Genomic DNA, 19,895 nt, shown 5'->3' on the forward strand with positions numbered 1-19,895 from the left:
CCATTACTGCTGTTGCTAAGCTGGCCCAGATCTGATGAAGATGAATTAACTAGGTAAAAATTAATTTGCGAAAGTGTAAGAGAGCCAGTGCTTTAACTTTCCATCTCTTATCCTCCTTGTCATACCTTTTTGTTATTAAGACTTACTGTCAGCTTTTCCTGATGCACTTAGGATGTCACACTGGATGTTTTTCACAATTCCTTGGTTGATGACAGTGGCCTTATGACTTGAGATGTATCAGGAACATCTGATGAGAGTTGAATTCAATCCCCTTGCTTTTCTTTTGGCTGTCTCTCTGCCTATTTCTCCTGAGTTAGAGCTTTGCTTCCATATTTGCCATATGAATGGGAAACACTGTGGGTGAACCAATTGATCACTTCTCTCTAAAGGGAGGGAATTAAACTGGATGGGGTCTCATCAGCTTCTGTCCTGACCACAAGTTTATAATTAAATTGTTAAGATGTAAATGTGGACAGAAGGACTCGGTTAAAGAGAAAATCTTGGTGTAGCTCTCTTCTCCTTTCTCCAGAAAATCACCTGATGGCAATCCTGGTGTCAGACCATGTCATCTTTTGATGGTCATTATGCCTAATACTAAAGTGTCATGCAAAGGCTTTGCTGCTTTAGCAGGAATACAGTGCAATACAGAGACAGATATAAAGCACCAGAGATGGCCTCTCTTTTGTACATCAAAATCGTACTGCATTTATAAGTGTCCTCTGTTCTTTCCATTCATGAACCATCCTGTGGGGACCATAGAGCTGATGTAACTGCAGTGTTCTGTTTTTAAATCACCTTCACTGAGATTTATGCACATTTGCAAATTCACACAGGGAAGCAAAGTTGTTAATTGTCTTTTGTTATGTGTTTGTCATCAGTTTGTCATCAGTACCGCTTTCTTCTGACACATCTGTCACTCTAATGATTATTCCAGACCTGTAATAACAGGTATTCTGACTGGTCTTTCTCAAAGATCTTTTTTTTTTCACAGACAGCATAACAATATTTCATGGTTCGAAGTTTCAAGGGTCATAATTATTTTTTCACTGTTTCAAATGCAGCTTATTTTACGAGTCAGCAACATTTATAATTTACATGGTTAAAAGCTGTAATTTATGCTGTGGTTTTTTATTTCCCTTCTCAGGAAAGCCAATATTCAAAGCCAGTGTCAGCTTATGTTTATACGTGTAGGTAAAATAATTAAGTGAAGGTATTCTTTTCTTTTTAATTTTGTTAGGTTTTAGATCTTCAAAGAAAACTGGTAAGAACTTCCCACTTCTTTGGTAAAGAGTTGACTAACATCTAACATCTCGTGATCTGGACTGTAGTGTGTTTCTAGAACATACACATGCTACTTAAACAAACCTTTCCATGTAGTATAAGGGAACACTGATCTTTCCTTTTAAATCTTAAATCCATTATAATTTTAGCTTCAACTTTATTTGATAACAGTAACTACACACTTTTCAAATTGAGCTGGAAAACTAACAACTGTTGTACTTACATGTTTATTTTACCTCCTCTTTTCTGTCTTCTGAAAAAAAGCCTGAACAATGATGTTATCTACTATGGTCATGGTGCTCTTTATTCAAAGCACCTAAATGATTTCTAGTTCTAGTGCCATAGAGAAAATATCTTTAGTGTATACTCCATTCATACTATGGATTCTTATAATGCATTCCTACTGCATGCTGGCACCAAGGTCTTGACCTGTGGCAGAAAGGAAGAGCAGTGTTTGCCCTCTGTAGTAGTAGTACATACTACTATATTCATATATAAAAAGTGTGAAACAGATAGGCTGTTTCTGCCCAACTGTTCTGGCTTTGAAGGAACCTGTGCATAAACTAGCTTGTCTGCAGAGCCCTCCATGTAGACATGTCAGCTCCTTCCAGAGCAACTTCCTTCACTTGAGCTTCCTCACCTGGTTGTATGCTGATTCCTCTAATGCGCATGTCAGCAAAAGCAGCAGCATATTTTCTTCCCTGAAAAGCAGCGTCTTAAAACTGGGATGAATCCCTTGATGGTCACATGTTTGATTTGGGGACTCCAAGTTAGAATGGCTCATTAGTTGCCATAGTTACAGACCAATTTTAGATTCTATTTATTGCTGACATTTAGTTACATGGAAAAATGACAGCACTGGATGTTACCTCAGTACATAAACTATATGGTATCAAAATCGACTTCAAACGGAATGTATCAGGGCTGAGAGTGAACAATGTGAACCCAGCCTAGGCTGACAGGCTTGGCTTAAGGACCTGATGTTTTGGAGGATCAGGAGTACGCCTCAACTAAGCCTTATTTCTATGGAAAACAAAAACATGAATAAAATATCTATTTGTATTAAATAGTGATGAACTTTTGTAGGATAATTGCATTTGTTTCTTTTTGTTTTTCTTGGAAAACACTTATTAGTATTTTAATAGGATGTTTCCTTTCTAAAAGTTGATGAGTTACTTTGGGCACTTAGAAACAAAAATTAGAACCTTTTTTAACAAGTGCCAAGTTGCACATGTTAGAGGACTGTGAGATGAATGAAGCAGCACACAGAGGTACTGGCAATTTCCGAGATGGGTTTGTAAGAGAGTGTGGAAGAGAATAACAGGATATTAACACTTTCATCTATCATTTCATCAGGCCAAACGTCATTCAGGGTGAAGCAAATGGCTGAACCCACTTGTATTTAAAGAACTACAGCAGCCTACAGTAAAACGTTTCCTTTCACCAGCTCCTCACAAAACGAAGCCAGTGAAAATGGTATTTGTTGTTATTCCAATATTTAAATGTTTGGTTTTGCAGCTTTCCCAATAGCATCTTTGGGAGGTCATGATTGCTTGTTTGTTTTGAGAAAGGTGAAAGCTTTAGTTTGATAGCAGTTCTTAGTGAAGCAAATGACTCCATACCTTTTGAGCTGCAAACTCTCACATAGTTGAGCCCAGTTAAGTAATTGAACCTCATCATTGTGAAAGGAGACACACACATTACAGGCAGAGTTGTGCAAGCAGCATCTTGTCAAACTTCCTTGTGTAAGAAACTCTCCTTTCCTCCCCTTAGGAATCCCAGCTGGAATACTTCTCCTCTTCCAAGCATGTGGTCTTTGTCTTTAGAAATAGATGTAACTTTTCAGAAGTCTTTCAAGTCAAGGGCCTCACTCCTTTATAAGATATCAGTCTCTAAGACTATCATTTTCTTTGTCCAGGCAGAAGCTGTCATTTAATTTTTTAATTCTGTTTTCCTTCTGGTCTTTGTAGAGATATCTGAAAATAAGGTGTCTGCAGGAACAAAGTGCTAGGGAGGAAAAGTTGTCTGTATTATTGGCTTAGCTAAAATCAAAGGGATTTTTGGATCTAACTCAGCCAAGCCATGATGCACCGCTTCCTTTATTCTACAGAAGTGTGGGCCACTGGTTTTCATGCTGGCTGATGTGGCAGCTCAGCCTTGAAGCCAGCTTTTCTGAATTTCTGAGTAGCTGTCTGTAGTGACTCAAATTGAAATGATATATGGCAACAGCAATTGAATCTAGGAGCAGCGATGTAGCAGTCTGCTTTGACAAAGAGTTAGCTGGAGGATGTGGTGTATTCCAGCAAACATCCAGAACCCTTCATCTGCCTTCTCTGTGCAGGGTGGGTGAAACGCAAGTTAGAGTGGAAGGGGTTTTATCTTGCCAAATTTCGGTCCTTTAAAATTGGCTTCCTAATCTAACCTAACCAAGTAGGCTTTCTAGTGATTCCAGAGGGTCACAGCTAACTGGGACAGGACCTCTCTGTTCTGGAGGTACTCACCTTTCCCTCCAGTAAGGAAGAAGCTCAGACAACCGCACTGGAGCATATGTGCAGGTTTGAAGTGAGATGATTCCCTTTCACGATGCCTGTGCCTCTGAAGGGCTGAGAAATCAGAGTGCTGGGAAGAATTTATGGTGTAGACAAGAGTCTGTTCTTTTTGTCATTCATTCCCTCATCCTGAACTATTAGCTTCATTTGCCCCAGGAAATGGTAGTGGGGATCTTGATCTAAGTCTTCATCTGCTCACAGTAAACTCCTAGGCTTTTCGGGGGTAATTTCCTGACATTGAAAAAAGAAAAAAAAAAGATTGAACAAAATCTACTTGTTCAGCTGCAGTCCCTTGTCCTGGCGCAGTTACTGTTCTTCTTGAGCCTCCCAGAAGCTTTACACGTTGATTCTTTATTTTTCCCCAAAATTTTCAGCTTGTGTGACATAGCCTAATATTTCTCCATACTCTTTCCATTTCTTCCACTGTCTATTTTTTGTGTGCTTGTGTTAGATGTAGCAAGCACAGTGACGCTGCTAGCATTGTGCTGCTGACAGTGGACTCCTTGTTCCTTCAGACATAGCCAATGTCATTTCCTGCTGCTTTTCCACTTGGTTTCAGTTTGCAAGAAGCAGCCAAGTGTTGGAACCTGTTCTGTGAACTTCTGAGCCTCTTCACGCTCCTACAAAAGCAAAAGATGCCAGTGCTCCACTGCCTCTTTCCCCAGAGACTGGGAGCAACCCGGCACTTCCAAGCTGTCCATGGGGCCACCCTGGTGCTGTATTCACAGGCATGGTGGAACTTGCATGGAATAAGTAGGAAATACTTTCTGTTTGGACTTTTAGGTCAGCATGGCTAACCCAGCTTGCTTTTTTTCTTTTCTTTTCTTTTGAGCCAGTCTTTATTTGCATTTCTCATAGCAAGAAAATACTTTATCCTGTGTTGCTAAGGCGCCTGTTGCAGCAGACTTCTGAAGGAACTGGGATCTGCAGGTTGCACAATTGTTTCTTAATTCAGATCTGCCTTCCCCTTCAGAGGACCTTTGCACTGCCACTGGTTGAGTCTGACAGCAGTTTTCATCCAAGCAACAGCACGAAGGGCGTGTGGATGTTCATGCCGTCAGATCCAGGGGTAGTCTGGATGGCTGTGATCTTTCACTAATATGCCAGCACTGAAGAAGACAAATGTATGGGTTTATTGTGCAAATAGAAACCTATTTCCGCAAAGCCTTTTAAAACTCATAAAGCACTACTTTACTGCTTAAAGAAGTGGCTTCTGTTGTAGGTTCTCATGCCTTCCCTATCTTCTTTGTGTCATCATCCTTGTGAGTTAAATAAGTTTTTAAAGTTATTGAACATGTGTAGGATGGCATTACAGAAGTGTCAGTCAAGAACAGGGGCTGATGGATTCTCTACAAACATTATGAAGTACAGTGTCCCTTTTTGGAATGATTTGATATTTTAATAGATGAGGCAGATGTGGTTGAAGGAGAAGGTATAACCACAGAAAGAGGTATCCTTGCATCTGCTAATAGGGACAAGAAGCCTGCATAGCAAGTGAATGAAACAAGCAGCTGACAGAAGACTAGACACCCCATGTGTACAGTTTCATTAAAACCTGCAAATACTGGCTTAGAGATCTTGGATGACCTGGTTGGGCAACCCCTCTTTCAGGATCCCAGGCAAGCCCAGGACTGCAGCACCTCAGGCACATGGCCTGGCTTTTAGCAGATGTTGCATATGAGAAAATAGTATCCAGGAGGAATCATGAACAGCTTCCTGTAATCAGGAACTGCACCTCTAAGCTATCCGTTTCTCTGAAAATATAATATTTGTGCTGTTCATGAAAGACAAGCACAGTGTCTCACAGCTGGGTATATTTTGCAAAGGGGGTTGATGCATGTGTAAACAAGTATGTTTTCTGATATGCTGCAGTATCCTATGGAGAGGTATTTCAGTCCCGAAACGGTTCAGATACTGATGGTAGGACACTTATATTTTACTTGTAGGCTTACAAACTCCTTCAGAAACATTCATTTCTTTATTGCTAAGAGCTCTTGCTCATACCTTTCTGGAGGTAGTCAGCTGGCCAAGGGGATGATTCAGATGATGTAGAAAATTTTTAATATTTTTCTGTATAGATTTTCCTCTAAAATGAAAATTATTTCCACATTACTAATTTACACTCAGTACTCAGGATTTCTGTTTGAAATACTGATACTCAGGCTCTTTCCTAAGGAGCTAGGCTTTTAGATCTGTGGCATAGTTTGCTATACTATGGGTATACACTTGATGTTTGGTTACAATATTTGCATTCCCTTTATACTAAATAAATCTTCAAAAATTTTTAATGCTGCCCATTTAATGACCTAAGAAAAGGAAAAGCACATCCACCTGCTTGAGAGTGTTTCCCAGACCTTGGCTTTCTGTGTTTTTCTCCATTGATAGAATCATGGAATGGATAGGGTTGGAAAGGACCTTAAGATCATCAGAGGTCCTCAGAGATGTCATTCTTTTCCTGAGGACTTCCAAGATCGGTCTGATTGTTGCTTCTGAGCAGGACAGCACATATCTTTGTTTCAGGTATTTTGCTATAAGGTTACCTGATCCACAGGTAATTTAAATTTCCTTACTGTTTTTTTTACAGGTAAGTATTTCAGTCCTGTTTTTCTCCCAACATATTTTGATTTGGGAGAGGGGGACGAAAGACAAGGAGGGGGGAAAGACAGAAGAGAAGAAATCCTGGATGGCCTTCATATTGAAATCTTAGGTTGACAAAAGTACATATTTTTTTTAATATCAATTAATAACTAGATAAAAATAGACTGTTCCACCTGTCTAACCGGTCCTTAACTGCTCAGAGCCACAGTTCCACAGCCCCTTTCCAGCTGGTTGGAGGACCAGTGGCACCACCTGCTGGCATTCCTTGCTGGCAGTAGTGCAGAGCTGCACCCGAATCTGAGGCTAGCATCCCTGAAGCAGCTTTAATCTGTCAAACCTTGTATTCTGACTGCCGCAGTGATGTGGAGATAAAGCTTCCGCGATAGTCCTGCTCTTCAAAAACCCGGTGCTACACTGATCTTCACTGCAATTAGCAATCAACCTAAATAAATTATTTCTTTGGATAGATCATATGCTTTGGTCACAGGAAGATTAGGAAGAGTAATTCAGTCTCAGTGGATCATGTGGCATGAGATACCTAGCACAAGATGTTTCAGACATGGGAAATTACTGTTAAGTAGGTGATTAAGGCTTTTTTTCCCCCTTTTCTGCTGCTGAACTTCTTGCTATGTGTGCATGTAGACAATGCAAGCAAGAGTAGAACAATGAATCCATAATAATGTTGGTATGCGTTTATTTAAAGGCAGAAATTGAAAGCATTGTGTCCATGCCTGTGGCAGGTGGAGTGGAACTAAATGATCTTAAGGTGCTTTCAACCCTAACCATACTGTAATTCTATGAAATCTGTGTTGCTATATGCTTATTGTGAGTGATTGTAAAGAATACCTGTGCAGTTTTCTGAAGCTTCCCCTGCCTGCCAGCTGCTTGCCCACTGAGGGGTTTGGCTGGGTGGACAGGCCTGGGGCAGGGAGACACAGCAGAAACAAACACTCCAGAGCTCCCACTTTCTGCTGGGCTCCCTTTGGTTTCCAAACTGCTGTGATTCAACCAGGTTATAAATGCTTGCTGAAAATTATCATGGAAAGAGGCAGAAGAAATATTAAAATTCCCATACTACTTGTTTATGGTTCACTTGCCAGTAGCTGAAAATCACAGACTCTCTTTATCACCCGTCAGTGAAAAAAAGGGCAGTGGAAAAAACCCCCCCACTTTTATAAATGCCAATTAGTGAACAAATGCTAAGTTAAGGTGGAATATACTTCCGATTTCTAGGTTCATTGGCTATTATCTTCATGCCAATAGCACTGTAGTAGATATAGATGTGCTAACCAGTGAGAGGGCTGATACTGAGGGTGCTCTTTGGTGTTAGCATATCAGAAGTAGCTGTCATCTCTGATTCCCAATTCTCTTTACTCTTAATTTTTCTTTTCTTTTCTTTAATGAGTCTTCAAACCAGAGGAATCCTGTTTAATTAAGCAAAACTTGGTTTCTGATCCTGAAATGGGGCCTGAAGAGACAACCCACACTTCTGTAGCTATTCATACTCTCTGTGGGTACCTGGCGGTCACCGATGAGGTCTTGTCAAGTGCAGTCCTGAAACACTGGGGAGGAAATGCAGCGACGCTTCTTGGTGCTTTCTGCTTGCTATAGGGTACACAGACAGTGCTGGGAAAGAATCATGTTTTGGAAGTTGATGCTTAGCCAGGGGTTTTGGGTATGTCTGGCTCAGGCAGATGTGGAGACAGGCAACCAAGGAGAAGGGATTCCACAACTTCTTGGTACTTAGATCACTGATGAGATACTATCCAGGCTCACCTAAGCTGTAATTATTATGAGACACCATCTTTGTTGGTGAAAAACACAATTCAGACACTTTTTCTCTCTTAGAGATGGCTGTGTCACAGCAGAGGTACCTTGTTAAGGTAGCATGGAAGTTTCAGTGGTGAACCGCAGACAAGACTCATCTTCCAGAACTGCATCTGGTGGCTTACATGAGAACTGAACTGATTCAGAATGTCTCCAGAGAAGAATGTCCACGCTTCACTTATATACTTGTTGTGGTATAAAAGCCTTCCTGTTCACATGCAGCCTGTCACAGGCAGGCATCTCTTTGTTTGTCTGCTTTTGCTGATCTTTGGCAGCATGATCATCAGGGGGAGTCCAGCAGTTGATTTCACTGAGCCAGGTTTGTGAGCCTGTACAAATTCAGTGTTTGAACAGCCCCAGGAGGGACGAAGGGATTTCAGACCCACTAAAGACTCTATCGTATTTGGGCAGTTCCATGGAGCTAGAGGGACAATATTTAATGACAGAGTGATTTAACCCATGTATTTCTCAAACACTCAAGTGGTGTCAACTCCAGTTCATGCCGAGTATAGGCAGAAAGATAATGAGCTTACTCAGGGGCTTCATATTTTGTGTTACACACTGTCAAATATTTTCTTACCAACATCATTGGCTGTCTAAACTGCTGAGTTTATACAAGTCCATTATAATTTGTGCAGTGATTAAATATTAAACCGGAGTGTATTTTCAGAGGAAATAAATTTAGAGCAGACCACTTTGTTCTTTAGCAAAGCATCTCTGCTCCTGTCAGTTAGGAGATGGAGCAAATATTCTTCCCTCTAATAGCATAATCCTTCAAAAATGTTTGCAAGGGTTTCTTTGTAGAATACATGCTTGTGCTTTAGAGTCATTCTATTTCAAAATGAGGATAAAGGGTTTAAGATTCAACAGCTGACAAGGCAATGCAGGCTTACAAACAAAATGAGGAGGAGAAAGGACCCAGTTGTTGAGTTATGCATTTACGTAGAAATGTAAAAGTAAAGATACTTTGCCATGCCATTTGATTTTCAAGATGTTTTTCAGAAGCCTTCTCCTGTCTCTTAATAAATTTTAATGGTTTACCTGTCTGTAATTTAATGGGAGTTTTTCCAGTGTAAAGGTCTTCCAGGTGTGCTCCTCAAGTGTACTGAGCACATCATTAATCTAAAGCATGTGCTCACTGAATTTCACCTTGAACATGAAGTAAAAATAGCTGTGTCTTTATGCTGAATAAGTTTTATGTGCTTTAGTGCCCATAAGTGATGAAGAGGAAGGAGGCATTCTCTTTGATAACGTTGCCAAATCTGCCATTGACCCCTTCGACACCTCTTCGGGATCGGTGCAGTTGATAGCAATCAAACCTGTGGCTCTACCTGCGGTTCAGGCTGCATCAGACAGGAGCCAGGAATCTGCCATCATTAATGGAGAGGTAAGGGCTGTCCAATAATGTCTCCAGCTGTTTCTTTGGCTACATCCACAGGTGAAACAATCTGAAGCCTGCTAGACTTGAGGACCAGCAGGAGGTTTTCACGCTGATGCTATATAACGTCCCATTAGCATTGCAGGCTCAGAGATCTGTGAATTTAAGATCTGCTCTTTCACAATGCACCTATGAATGCATGTAACCTTGGAAGAGGCAATTTTCTATATTCCTACCTTCCCAATATCCTTCTCTTCTATCATATTCTTTTTAACAAAATGAGTAATGAAGGCCAAGAGCAGAATAAAATCGCTGTCTTCATGAATTCTGTGGCCGAGCATGGAAATGTATATAGATCACCTGGGTGCCAAGCTGATCTTTCTATACTGAGCAATGCATCTCATTCAGAGCAAGAAGGGGTGCAGCAGGACCATGGCTTTGCTCAGCCTGCACTCCAGCCTGTGCACAGAGGGATGCACAGAGGAAACTGTTTCCGGGGAACAAAGTGGAATGGTACAAGTGTCTGATCCAGATGCTGGCCAAAAACCGTGTTTTGGTTCCAACACTGGTTGGAGTTCGATTATTTATGTTTTTATGTAGATTTACTCAAGACTGGCTAATTTACAGAGGACTGAGGCTTTGATATAGTTGTTGAACATAATGGGGACAAGCCAGAGTGGTGTCTTGTTTGTAAACTCACTGCAGCAGTGATTTAAAGATCAGCCAGAATCTGCCTGATGCTGTTTAAAAGTGAAAAGGAGGGCTTCCCATGTGGGCCTGGATTAGAGCAGTCTGTTGTGCTCCATTTCATACTTGTATTTTAAGCCCTGATGTGCCCCATGGTTCCCAAACTTGAAGAAAGTTTTGTTTAGATTTCCGCATCTATTTTCTGTAAGTCAGCAGGATGGCACATTTGGTGCTGTGTGCTCTCATGTACATACATTTGAAATTTGTGAGAAGACTCTGGAAGCACAGAGTCCAAGTAAGTGTTTTGGCTCATTTCCATGTAACTAACCATTTGAAGCAGGAGAGAAATCTTCTCAATACTTGGGAACATCATGGGACCTGACCTCTACTGGGTCAGACTAAACATCAGTTTATTTAAGGGTCTTGTCACTGACAGGGCCCCATAACAGATGTGTAAGGAAGTGTAATAATAAAAGGAACATATGACAATATTTCACAGGAATTCTTCCCCAGTCATTAGTGATGACTTACTTAGGGTTTTGTGTAGTCAAGGGTAATGTCTCTCTCTGCTTACCCTGGAAGAGTTCTGGAAGAGTTCTCATCAGTGAGTCCTCCCTGTGGTGCCCAAAAGCATGCACTGTCTTAGGTCACAACAATTGGCTAACATCATCAGTGGTTTTCTTCAGTGGGTGTATCTGAGTCACTGTTGTAATGGTACATATTTTTTAGGCTAAAATTATTTAACCATCTGCCAAGCCATAAAAATGCAGCAACTCTGTTCACTTGCAGTTCCTCACTGCTTGCAGATGGCACTGTGTGGTGCAAGATGCGCTCTGTAAAATGACACATGCAGCGCATCAAACATGCTCCGACCACGTTGTTTGGAAGTAGCCAGCCCAGCACCATCCTTTCAACATCTTTTTGCCTTTTAGGTGAACAAGGCTTTGAAGCAGAAGTCCGATATAGAACATTACCGCAACAAACTGCGCTTGAAAGCCAAGAGGAAGGGGTACTATGATTTCCCACAGGTTGATAATAACAAGGGGCTGACAGACAGAAAAAGGATGTATGAAAAAAACCAGAAAGAACTTGACCACATTTTGGATCCAGATGCAGATGTCTCGTCCCCGTTTGCTGAGCCAAAGAACAGGTGAGTCTTTTTATATGCAGTTTTTTGTCTTGGAGAAAAAGTTGGTGTCCAGAGGTTGTAGGGAATCAAAGGGGTTTTTCTTAATGAACCAACTGTTTGTTATGTGCTCAGCTGGTCCCTCCCACTTTATGAAGGAAATTCATATAACCCATGATTATTTATGAAAGTATGTCACCTGGTGAAGCTGCAATGTGTTTAAAAAGAAAGAAATGGAAAGACAAAAAAAAATAAGGCAAGGGGCTGTAGCAAGTTCTTGGGAGTCATTTTCCAAGTCAGGTACAAAGAAAAAGTGGTAGTCATGTTCTTAGAGTGAACTAAAGCGAGGAAGTTAGCACCTGAATTTGCTCTTTCCCAAAGTTCAGTGGTGCCGTTATTTTGTCATTATTTTTATCTGAATATATTACAGTAGGCATACAAGAACACAACCAGTATGTTGTCCCTGTATTTCAGTATGTCCTGCAGGGATGGTGTCTGTAAGGTTGCATTTATACCTGCAACTGGTGATCTTCCTGTGCCTTTTACGGAGAAATTCGTAAGTTGCTTATCTGTGATGTGAAACTGGCATATTGTATAACAGTGCTAATGTCTGATTAACACTTCACTGTCTTTTGAGGATGGCGCACCAGTAGCATTCATCTCCCCATTTTAGAAACGAGGGGGGAGTGCACATCCTGGTTCTGCCTGAGCTTGTGGGTGGACCTGCTCTGTTGCTGGTGTTCTCTGAAACACAAGTTGGCACATTGAAGAGGCGATCATACCAGTCCTACCCCAGGACTAGCACAGGATACAGATTCCTCTTCCTTAGGGGTGGTGGAGGTGTGAAGGATTGTAAGAGTGTTTGCCACTGAACCTCACACTATGAGGGCGCTGGTTCTTGAGGGACCAGTAGCAGCCGATCCATGAGAGAAAAAGGGATACTGAATTACATTTCCTCTGGAAATGGCCCTCATGCCTGGAGGCACATTCTTGCAACCCATCTCCTGGGCAGTTCAGGTCAAGTCTTTCCTATGAGCACAAATCATGACTGCAGTCGAAGCATTGGTGGTGACACAGTCTTTGCACACAGTGCAACTTCAGCAATTACCCTTGGGGCACAGAGATGAAGAAGACTGTAATGGGAAATATAAAAGCAGTGTTGGCTCAGAATATGGGCAAAAGCTGTGACCAGATGAACTTCAACAGGTCTAGAGTTAAATGACTGCGGGATACTGCCCTTGATGGGCCATTTCCCAGGGTTTTGCTGGTCAATGAAGAAAAAAGATGCTGGCTTAACTGTATGTTATGTTCTTGCTGGAGGGTCTGGGGCATCATTTCCTTGTGCAGTTTTCCAGTGTGGGGTGAATAAACTGCTCCAAATACACTGAAAAGGTAAAACACTGATCCCACAGAAGTCCTGCTCTCTCTGCATGGTCTGTCCAGAAGGTAAAGATGGAACAGTAGAAACATTGGTATGATCATGTGCTGCACACATAGTGAAGGACTTATGTTACTTTGGATGTTTATTATGCATCACATGCCATGTAGGAAATGTTTAAAACATGACACATGAAGCTTTAATGCTAGCCATCTGCTTTTTGTTCAGTATACTGATGTTTGTTTGTTCATGTGCCAATGTACTGAAAGGTCCGGGAATACATTTTTTCTGCGTGCTTTCCAATGTGTTGTGTAAATCTGTCATAGACTATTTGAGATAGCGATCACTGGCACGATATAAACTGCTTGAAGGCAGGTATACTGCTTTAGAGGAATGATTGCATCGTGTAGCTGAACCATAAAAGACTGACTGCCAGATTTACTTGTTAAATACACAGTCTCTGTCCCTGCATAGGAAGAGAGAAGAATAATTTCTGATGCTTTGTGTGAAGACACAAAGCATTTAATGAACTTCACAGATGTTGCAGATGTTTGCAAACAAATCAGTCCCAAAGTCTAGCTAAAATTTCTATACTAAGACTTGGAACTGAACTTGATATGGTGTAACACACATAACAGCATTATTGTCTTCATTTTTCTAACTAGAAACAAGATGGCTAAACCAGCACACTGCTGGAGGAAAACCTTGAATAATACTACAAGGCAAAGTGGGTTTATGAATCAATACAATTGTATTCCTGTAATGAAATAAAATTGCTTTTAAAACGATCTAGGCTAGCATAAAATTAAAAAGATTTGATTTCTGACTTTTTCTGCATTGAATCATTGTTTATATCATTACAGCTACAGCAATTAAAACCTGGAAAAATAGGGGTTTTTTTTCTTTTTTCTTTTTTTTTTCCTTTTAATAATAGCACTTAGGAGTGCTATTATTTTATTAAGTAAAAGATTTCTTGGTTTCTAGAGAGAAGGTCTGTTATACTCCTTTGTGTTTTGCATGTATTCCACTAACTTAAATCACATTACTACAGCATTTCCAGAACACATCAGAAGATAAAGGTGCAGTTGATTACATTACTCAAGATCACCTTTACAGTTTGGATTTGTTTTAGATTGTATTTAAAAGTGATTTTCAAGACATTGCTACTAAATAATTTGATTGGTTCAAGAACAAACAGCTTTGTGTGCTCCTGGTACCTCGGGAGTCTTCTGTACCAAAAAATTTCTGTTTTAAAACATTCTGGTTGTTCCCAAAAGGCACTTGCTAACCCTTTTTGAATGCCAGTTGTTAGCGTTCATACCTCCTTTCCCATTCATAAAACCCTCTTAAATGAGCTAATTGGCAATCTCAAGGCAATTTTTAAGAGCCTTCTGATGATATGAACTATTCTGGGATTTTCTTTAATAGTTTTAAATCAGACCAAGAATCTGCGTGTATTAGAGAGCTGTATACTTGAATCCCTTAAAAAATATATCACAACTGCATCAACTAAGTATTTATGGACCTATTGTAAAACATGTACGAAATTCTAGAGACCCTTAATGTAGGAACATAAAGGTTGTCAGACCTGACTGACCACATAGTCTTGAAAGAAACAAGATAAGGCACTTTATTCAATAATATTTTTATAGGTGAAATTTATTCCAAAGCCTCTGCTTGCCTTCTGCTTTGGCAGTGCATTTGGGACTTTCAAACGTGTGCGTAAAGATCTGTGATTAAAAGTCACACAGAAGTTTTTGAAAGTTGCCTTAAAATTAAGTATGTGTCTGAATACTTAGTTTAATCAGAAGTGTAAAACTGGTATTTTTTTGTCCTGTGTTTTATCCAGTCTGGTCATGTAGAGGTCTGTCTTTCTGCATTTCTGCAAACCCGTTTCTGCTGCTCTAATCTGTCAAGGCAAAAAATTCTGTTAAGCATATCTCTAATATCTGAAGAATCATCACTTACCAGTGAATTAATTCGGACTGTATTGTCGTTTCATTTCACTGATGGTTCTTAAGATGTTAAACCATGAAGTCTTCACAATTGCTCAATGGAACAGGCTACTTAATGTGATTTCCTCTTATGTCACTTACAGAAGTTTTGCTAGGCTTTCCAATAGCTGAAATACTGTAGTAGATCTCTCTGTAATTATTCAGGCAGTCCCAAACATTTCAAACTCCGAAGACCTTATTTTTACACCACTTATTAACTCAGAGCTCTCAGCCACAGGCTCATCTCACTTAATGCAAGCATTTTTTGCCCTTCAATCAAATCTTAGCATGAGATTGCATTTTCTGTCAAGTTACCTGGCAAGCATAGGAGAATGTTGGAAAAGTTACCTGAGCCTCCTACCTTCAATAGCCCCTTTCAACTCTTTTGTGATTCCCACAGATTTATCAGTTATGACTGAGGCTGTTATGCTGTGCCTTTGAAAACCTCCCTTGCTGTAGCCTCAAAATCATGCCACCACTGTGTTGAACCCACTACCACGGCAGCAGTCTTTTGCTAAAGTTCTATTCAGCGGCAAAAATACTTGTAATATTTTTGACTTTTCTAATGTAAAAGTGTACCTGGATGAATGTGCTGCACTAAGAATGTTTTTACTTCTCATGAATAACTGCCTAAAATAATGTTGACACACACCAACACCACCACTTCTTGTTACTACAACACCGCTACTTGAGTAGTACCAGCTACCCAAGACAACCTTGAGAAAATAAGGAATAAGTGTATGTTTCCAGTCAGTCTATGAGGGTTAGTTAAGAATTGCTGGCTTCAAGTGCCAGAGGAAGAGACAATATATCCCAGCATGTATCTACTTTTAATATTTTGAAAAGAATAACTATACAGAGCAGAAAAATAGTATAACTAGGCAAAGATAACTTTATATAACAACACTGTGATTGCTGTGTTAATAAATGAAGCTGTCATGCCATTATTTGATCTGTTACTGACCTACAAGGGGAGGATGAGCGCTTCGCTGGGGTATGCAAGAAAATGACTAATGATCAGATACACTATAAGAACAACATCACCTAAACTTTTCTAGTTTAGATGAAGCCTTCTTAAAAGATGCAGCTTGATGAAGAATCAAGTTCCCATATCATGATTTGGCAAATGCTCCTGAAGCGTTTATGCAGGGATATGTATCTTACAGAGGAAAGCTATATTTGGTTTTGTAGAACCAACAAGGGAAGAAATGGTTGCACTGGAAAGATTACAGTCTATTTTGGGTATTGAGCTATTGGCTGTTTTTCTATTACATTTGCTTCCCCTTGCTTCTAAGCATACAGTGGTGAAGGCTCAACACCCGGGGATGCCTTTGCCCCAGTGCTCCCCAGCTGGAAGCAGTTTAATCCCAGGGAGCACAGTTCTCTGAAAAAGCTGTGGCCAGTAACCAAACTGGCTACTTAAAACAGCATCTTGCAAGCAGTTCCCTCCCACTCCTGCCTCTTCCTGTTCACTTTGCTGGACATTTGTTTCAGTGGAGAGTTATTCTGCTCCTTTCTCGGTGCTCAGGATCAGCAACCAAAATCCCTGCTCCTCAGCTGAGTGTGTGGAAGGTCCTATGATTTGTTTTTATAATAGCACCTATTTATTTTTTATGAATTTGAATCATATCACCTGAGATCAAAATGGTTCTGATATCTTCCTGGGACATACTTAATCTGAAAAGCTTCCGCATATGATGTCCATGTCTTTTATGTGTCTTTATTTTTTTTAAAGAGTAAACAAAATTAATGATCTCTTGAATAATGTTACTGATTTTTATCACTTACATATACATAGATAGAATAGCCTATGATTAAGTGGCACTATTATAAACCCCATCATATTAGAATAAAGGTAAGTATTGAAAACTGCTGCCCATTTCTTTTTTGTTTTCTTTCAATTTTACTGTTTTCTTGGTTTCTTTTTTGTTTTCTTTTAATTTTGCTGTTTTCTTGTTTCACATTTTCTAGGCAACCACTGAAGAACTCTGTATACAGAAGCAGGCAGTCTTTGAACAGTCCTAGCCCAGGAGAAACTGAGATGGATCTTCTTGTGACTCGAGAAAGACCTAGGCGGGGAATCCGTAACAGCGGATATGACGTGAGTTTATCAGATATATGTAATGAAATTTTCTCAGCAAGGTCTTAACTTACTCCTAAACCCAGGAAACTATTGGTAAGCTACAAGCCAGAGTGGCACTGGGTATTTAACATTACAGTACTTCGTGTGCACTCAACATCCTGAAAAAAGCTCAGGATACTCAGAGCACAGACTCTCTCATGTATGTTACAGCTGTACATTATTTTCAGTCTGAAATGCAAACAAAACATTTGCCCCGAAACTCCTTATTTGCCAAAGTATTGAATTTTGAATTTATATAGTTCTTTTAAGTGTACAGTCACTGACATGATACTGGGCTTGGTGTTTTTTCATGGCAACTAAAATCTTCTGTTTGTTCTGCAGCCCTGGTGCTGCTCTCTTGAATCAGAAGAACGAACAACCAGCTTCTGGGAATTTTACTGAAATCCAGATGTCAGTGTTTTGTGGAAATCCCCTAGGAACAGATGTTGTCCTCTTACTGTGTCAGAACGGGGAAAGTTTTGCATAGATAAATGTCAATACCAGCCAGAGGAGATGCTGGTTTATGGCCCAAGGGTCTCATGCAGCCAACACAAAGCAGACAAGTTGTCTGGTGCAGTCTCAACACACACTGGGTGCAGGCTGACACTGTGTGCATCCAGAATGAGGATAAAAATAGCCCCCACACTGGGGTAATGTAGAATTTTTCAGTCCTTTGTCACGTAAATAAAATGCTGCAGCTCAGCAATCCCTGAAGATCGGTCCCTAGAAAAGGTCGAATCATTCTGGAAAATAAGGAAGTTCATCCTCTCAACTCTGTGGAGGAACGAGCACTTTGTCAACTCTCTCAGCTGCCAGGGATGCATTTTTAGCAAGGTGAAGGAATGTACCAAGGTCTGGGGATTTGCCAAAGGAAGTTTAAATCCTTTACAGAATTCTTCAGGGCATGTTGTTGATGTCATATTTCTTAAATGATTTCCTGCATGGGGATGCTTTCCATCAGATTGTATGAGTCCTGTTGTGCCGTGTGAGTGAGATAACTGGTGCACTGCTTTGAGGCACCAGAATACATCACCGTAGCCTGGAAAAAGAAAGGCATAACCTGTTGAAATAGGTTTTACATTTTGCAAAAAGAAGATTTCCTCCCAATATTTCCTTTATTTTTCAAACGTTCTTAGATAAAAACACTGTCAAGCCAGCCTTCCTTCAGTATCCTGAAAATCATGTTTCAAGAAAGCAAGGGAATTTTTTAATACACTAATAAAAGCTGTTTTTTCACAGGTGATATTTTCCTGAAATTAAAGTTGAAAACATTCAGGGAGCAGGCATGGCCTCCTGTTATTAGTTCAAAATTAATATGCTATAAATAGTTAGCAGAAGGTTTTTAAAATGTAAGTCAGTATATTATATATACTCTCTAGAAAGTATATTTTAAGGAAAATTTGTTTAAATCCTTGAAAGCAGATTAATGAGTTTATGCAGATTCTGAAATATTCTAAAAGTCGTGATAAACTCTAAGCTCTGTGCACACCACACACGAGTTTGCTTTCGCCGTTCTTCCGTTGCTGCAGCCGGGTGAGCTGTCCATGGCACAGTGTTTTTACTGGTCACTCACATGAAATTCCATTTCCCTGGTGTGCTGCAGTTTCACTGCAGTGCACCTCTTCTAATTCTGAATGTATTTCTCACCTGAAAGTGGAAAAATTCCCGGGGGAAATGGGAGAGGATGTTGAAATTTAGTTCCCAAGCCTCCACTTGCAGCGTGGGCTCGTTTCCCTAACTCCTGTCTGAGGCTCCTCAAGCTGTGCCTAGTGCCTGACAGGCTTAGACTCCTTGATACCCACAGGCAGGCTCCTATCCATATTCATGCACGGAATTCATACGGATCTCACCAGTTATGCAGCTAAACACCTCTGGAAATCTGACCTCTGAAAATGGGTGGGAAAGGGCTCTGAAAAAGTGCTGGATTTTATTCTGAGTCTTCTATCCTTTCCTTTTCGTCTGGTAACATCTGGTATTGTTTTCTGACATCTACTTTGTTGTCCCAAAGATTCCAGACCACTCAGGCTCTTGCTAACCTTTTCCTCCCAGTATGTTACTTAGCAGCAAGTCCTGCCAAAGAACAGCAATACTTATTTTAGAAGCAGTTCCAAATAATTAAATTCATGAACCAAGTAATGAGAATTTTTTACAGATTAACAAATTATTGGGGTTCTCATTTGCTTGTTGTTTCATTGTTGTTGAGTTTGGGGTTTTTTGTTTGGGGTTTTTTTTTGGCGCGGGGGGAGGTGTTGGCGGTTTTTTTGGCTGTTACCAGCATGCCCAGGTTACGTGTTGAGGTTTATCTTCCCAACAATGAAAAATGGTTTATTTTATTTTAAGGAGACTAAGATCCCTCAGATCCTTTAAGAAAACTCCTGAAGAACTGCTAGACTCGTGTGCACAACCAAATCACAAGAGTCTATGATCTGCATGATTTTACTTTGCTTTTTAAATAGGAGAGGGAAGTGAGAGCTCAGAAATCTGCCATTCCACACTACTGATTTTTTATTAATGTATTTTTGGTTCCCATCACATAAACAATTTCTAGCACTTCAATTATGGTTTTCTGATACTATTTCATTCCATATAATGATTTTTTGTGCTATTTCTCTGAATCATAGTTCTGTTTCTAGAGCTAAAAAACAGACAGGCCAATAGTTACATACTGTTTGTTCTGAGTATATTATTTGCCTTTAAAGCACCCTTATAAATAGTTTATTATTGAACAATATGTATCTTTCCATTTTAAATAATCCCAACAGGGTTTACTATCATCATCTTCACCTAGAAAGCAGATTAAGGAGACTTTATCAACATGTTTATGACTTCCAACATGTTCACAGACCATTGTGAGTAGACCATGTGCTACAAAGAAAAGATCTAGAACCTCTAGACTGCTAATGAGCTTTGTACTACGGCAGAAAATATGTAGGCTGGTTTTCGTGTCAAAGGAAG

The 19,895-nt window shown here is 40.1% G+C and overlaps 1 protein-coding gene across 1 annotated transcript in view; it reads left to right on the forward strand.

The window, feature by feature from the left end:
* KIAA1549L (KIAA1549-like ortholog) overlaps nucleotides 1-19,895 on the forward strand; it is a 62,830-nt gene that overhangs the window by 26,473 nt on the left and 16,462 nt on the right. Inside the window, exons 12-14 of the mRNA XM_010022628.1 lie at nucleotides 9,464-9,642; nucleotides 11,253-11,470; nucleotides 16,790-16,919. Of these exons, the coding sequence (XP_010020930.1) occupies nucleotides 9,464-9,642; nucleotides 11,253-11,470; nucleotides 16,790-16,919 (527 nt within the window). The remainder of the gene's footprint in view (nucleotides 1-9,463; nucleotides 9,643-11,252; nucleotides 11,471-16,789; nucleotides 16,920-19,895) is intronic.

The sequence above is a fragment of the Nestor notabilis genome, unplaced genomic scaffold (genome assembly GCF_000696875.1).
Source record: "Nestor notabilis isolate BGI_N333 unplaced genomic scaffold, ASM69687v1 scaffold4699, whole genome shotgun sequence".
Classification (NCBI taxonomy): Eukaryota; Metazoa; Chordata; class Aves; order Psittaciformes; family Psittacidae; genus Nestor; species Nestor notabilis.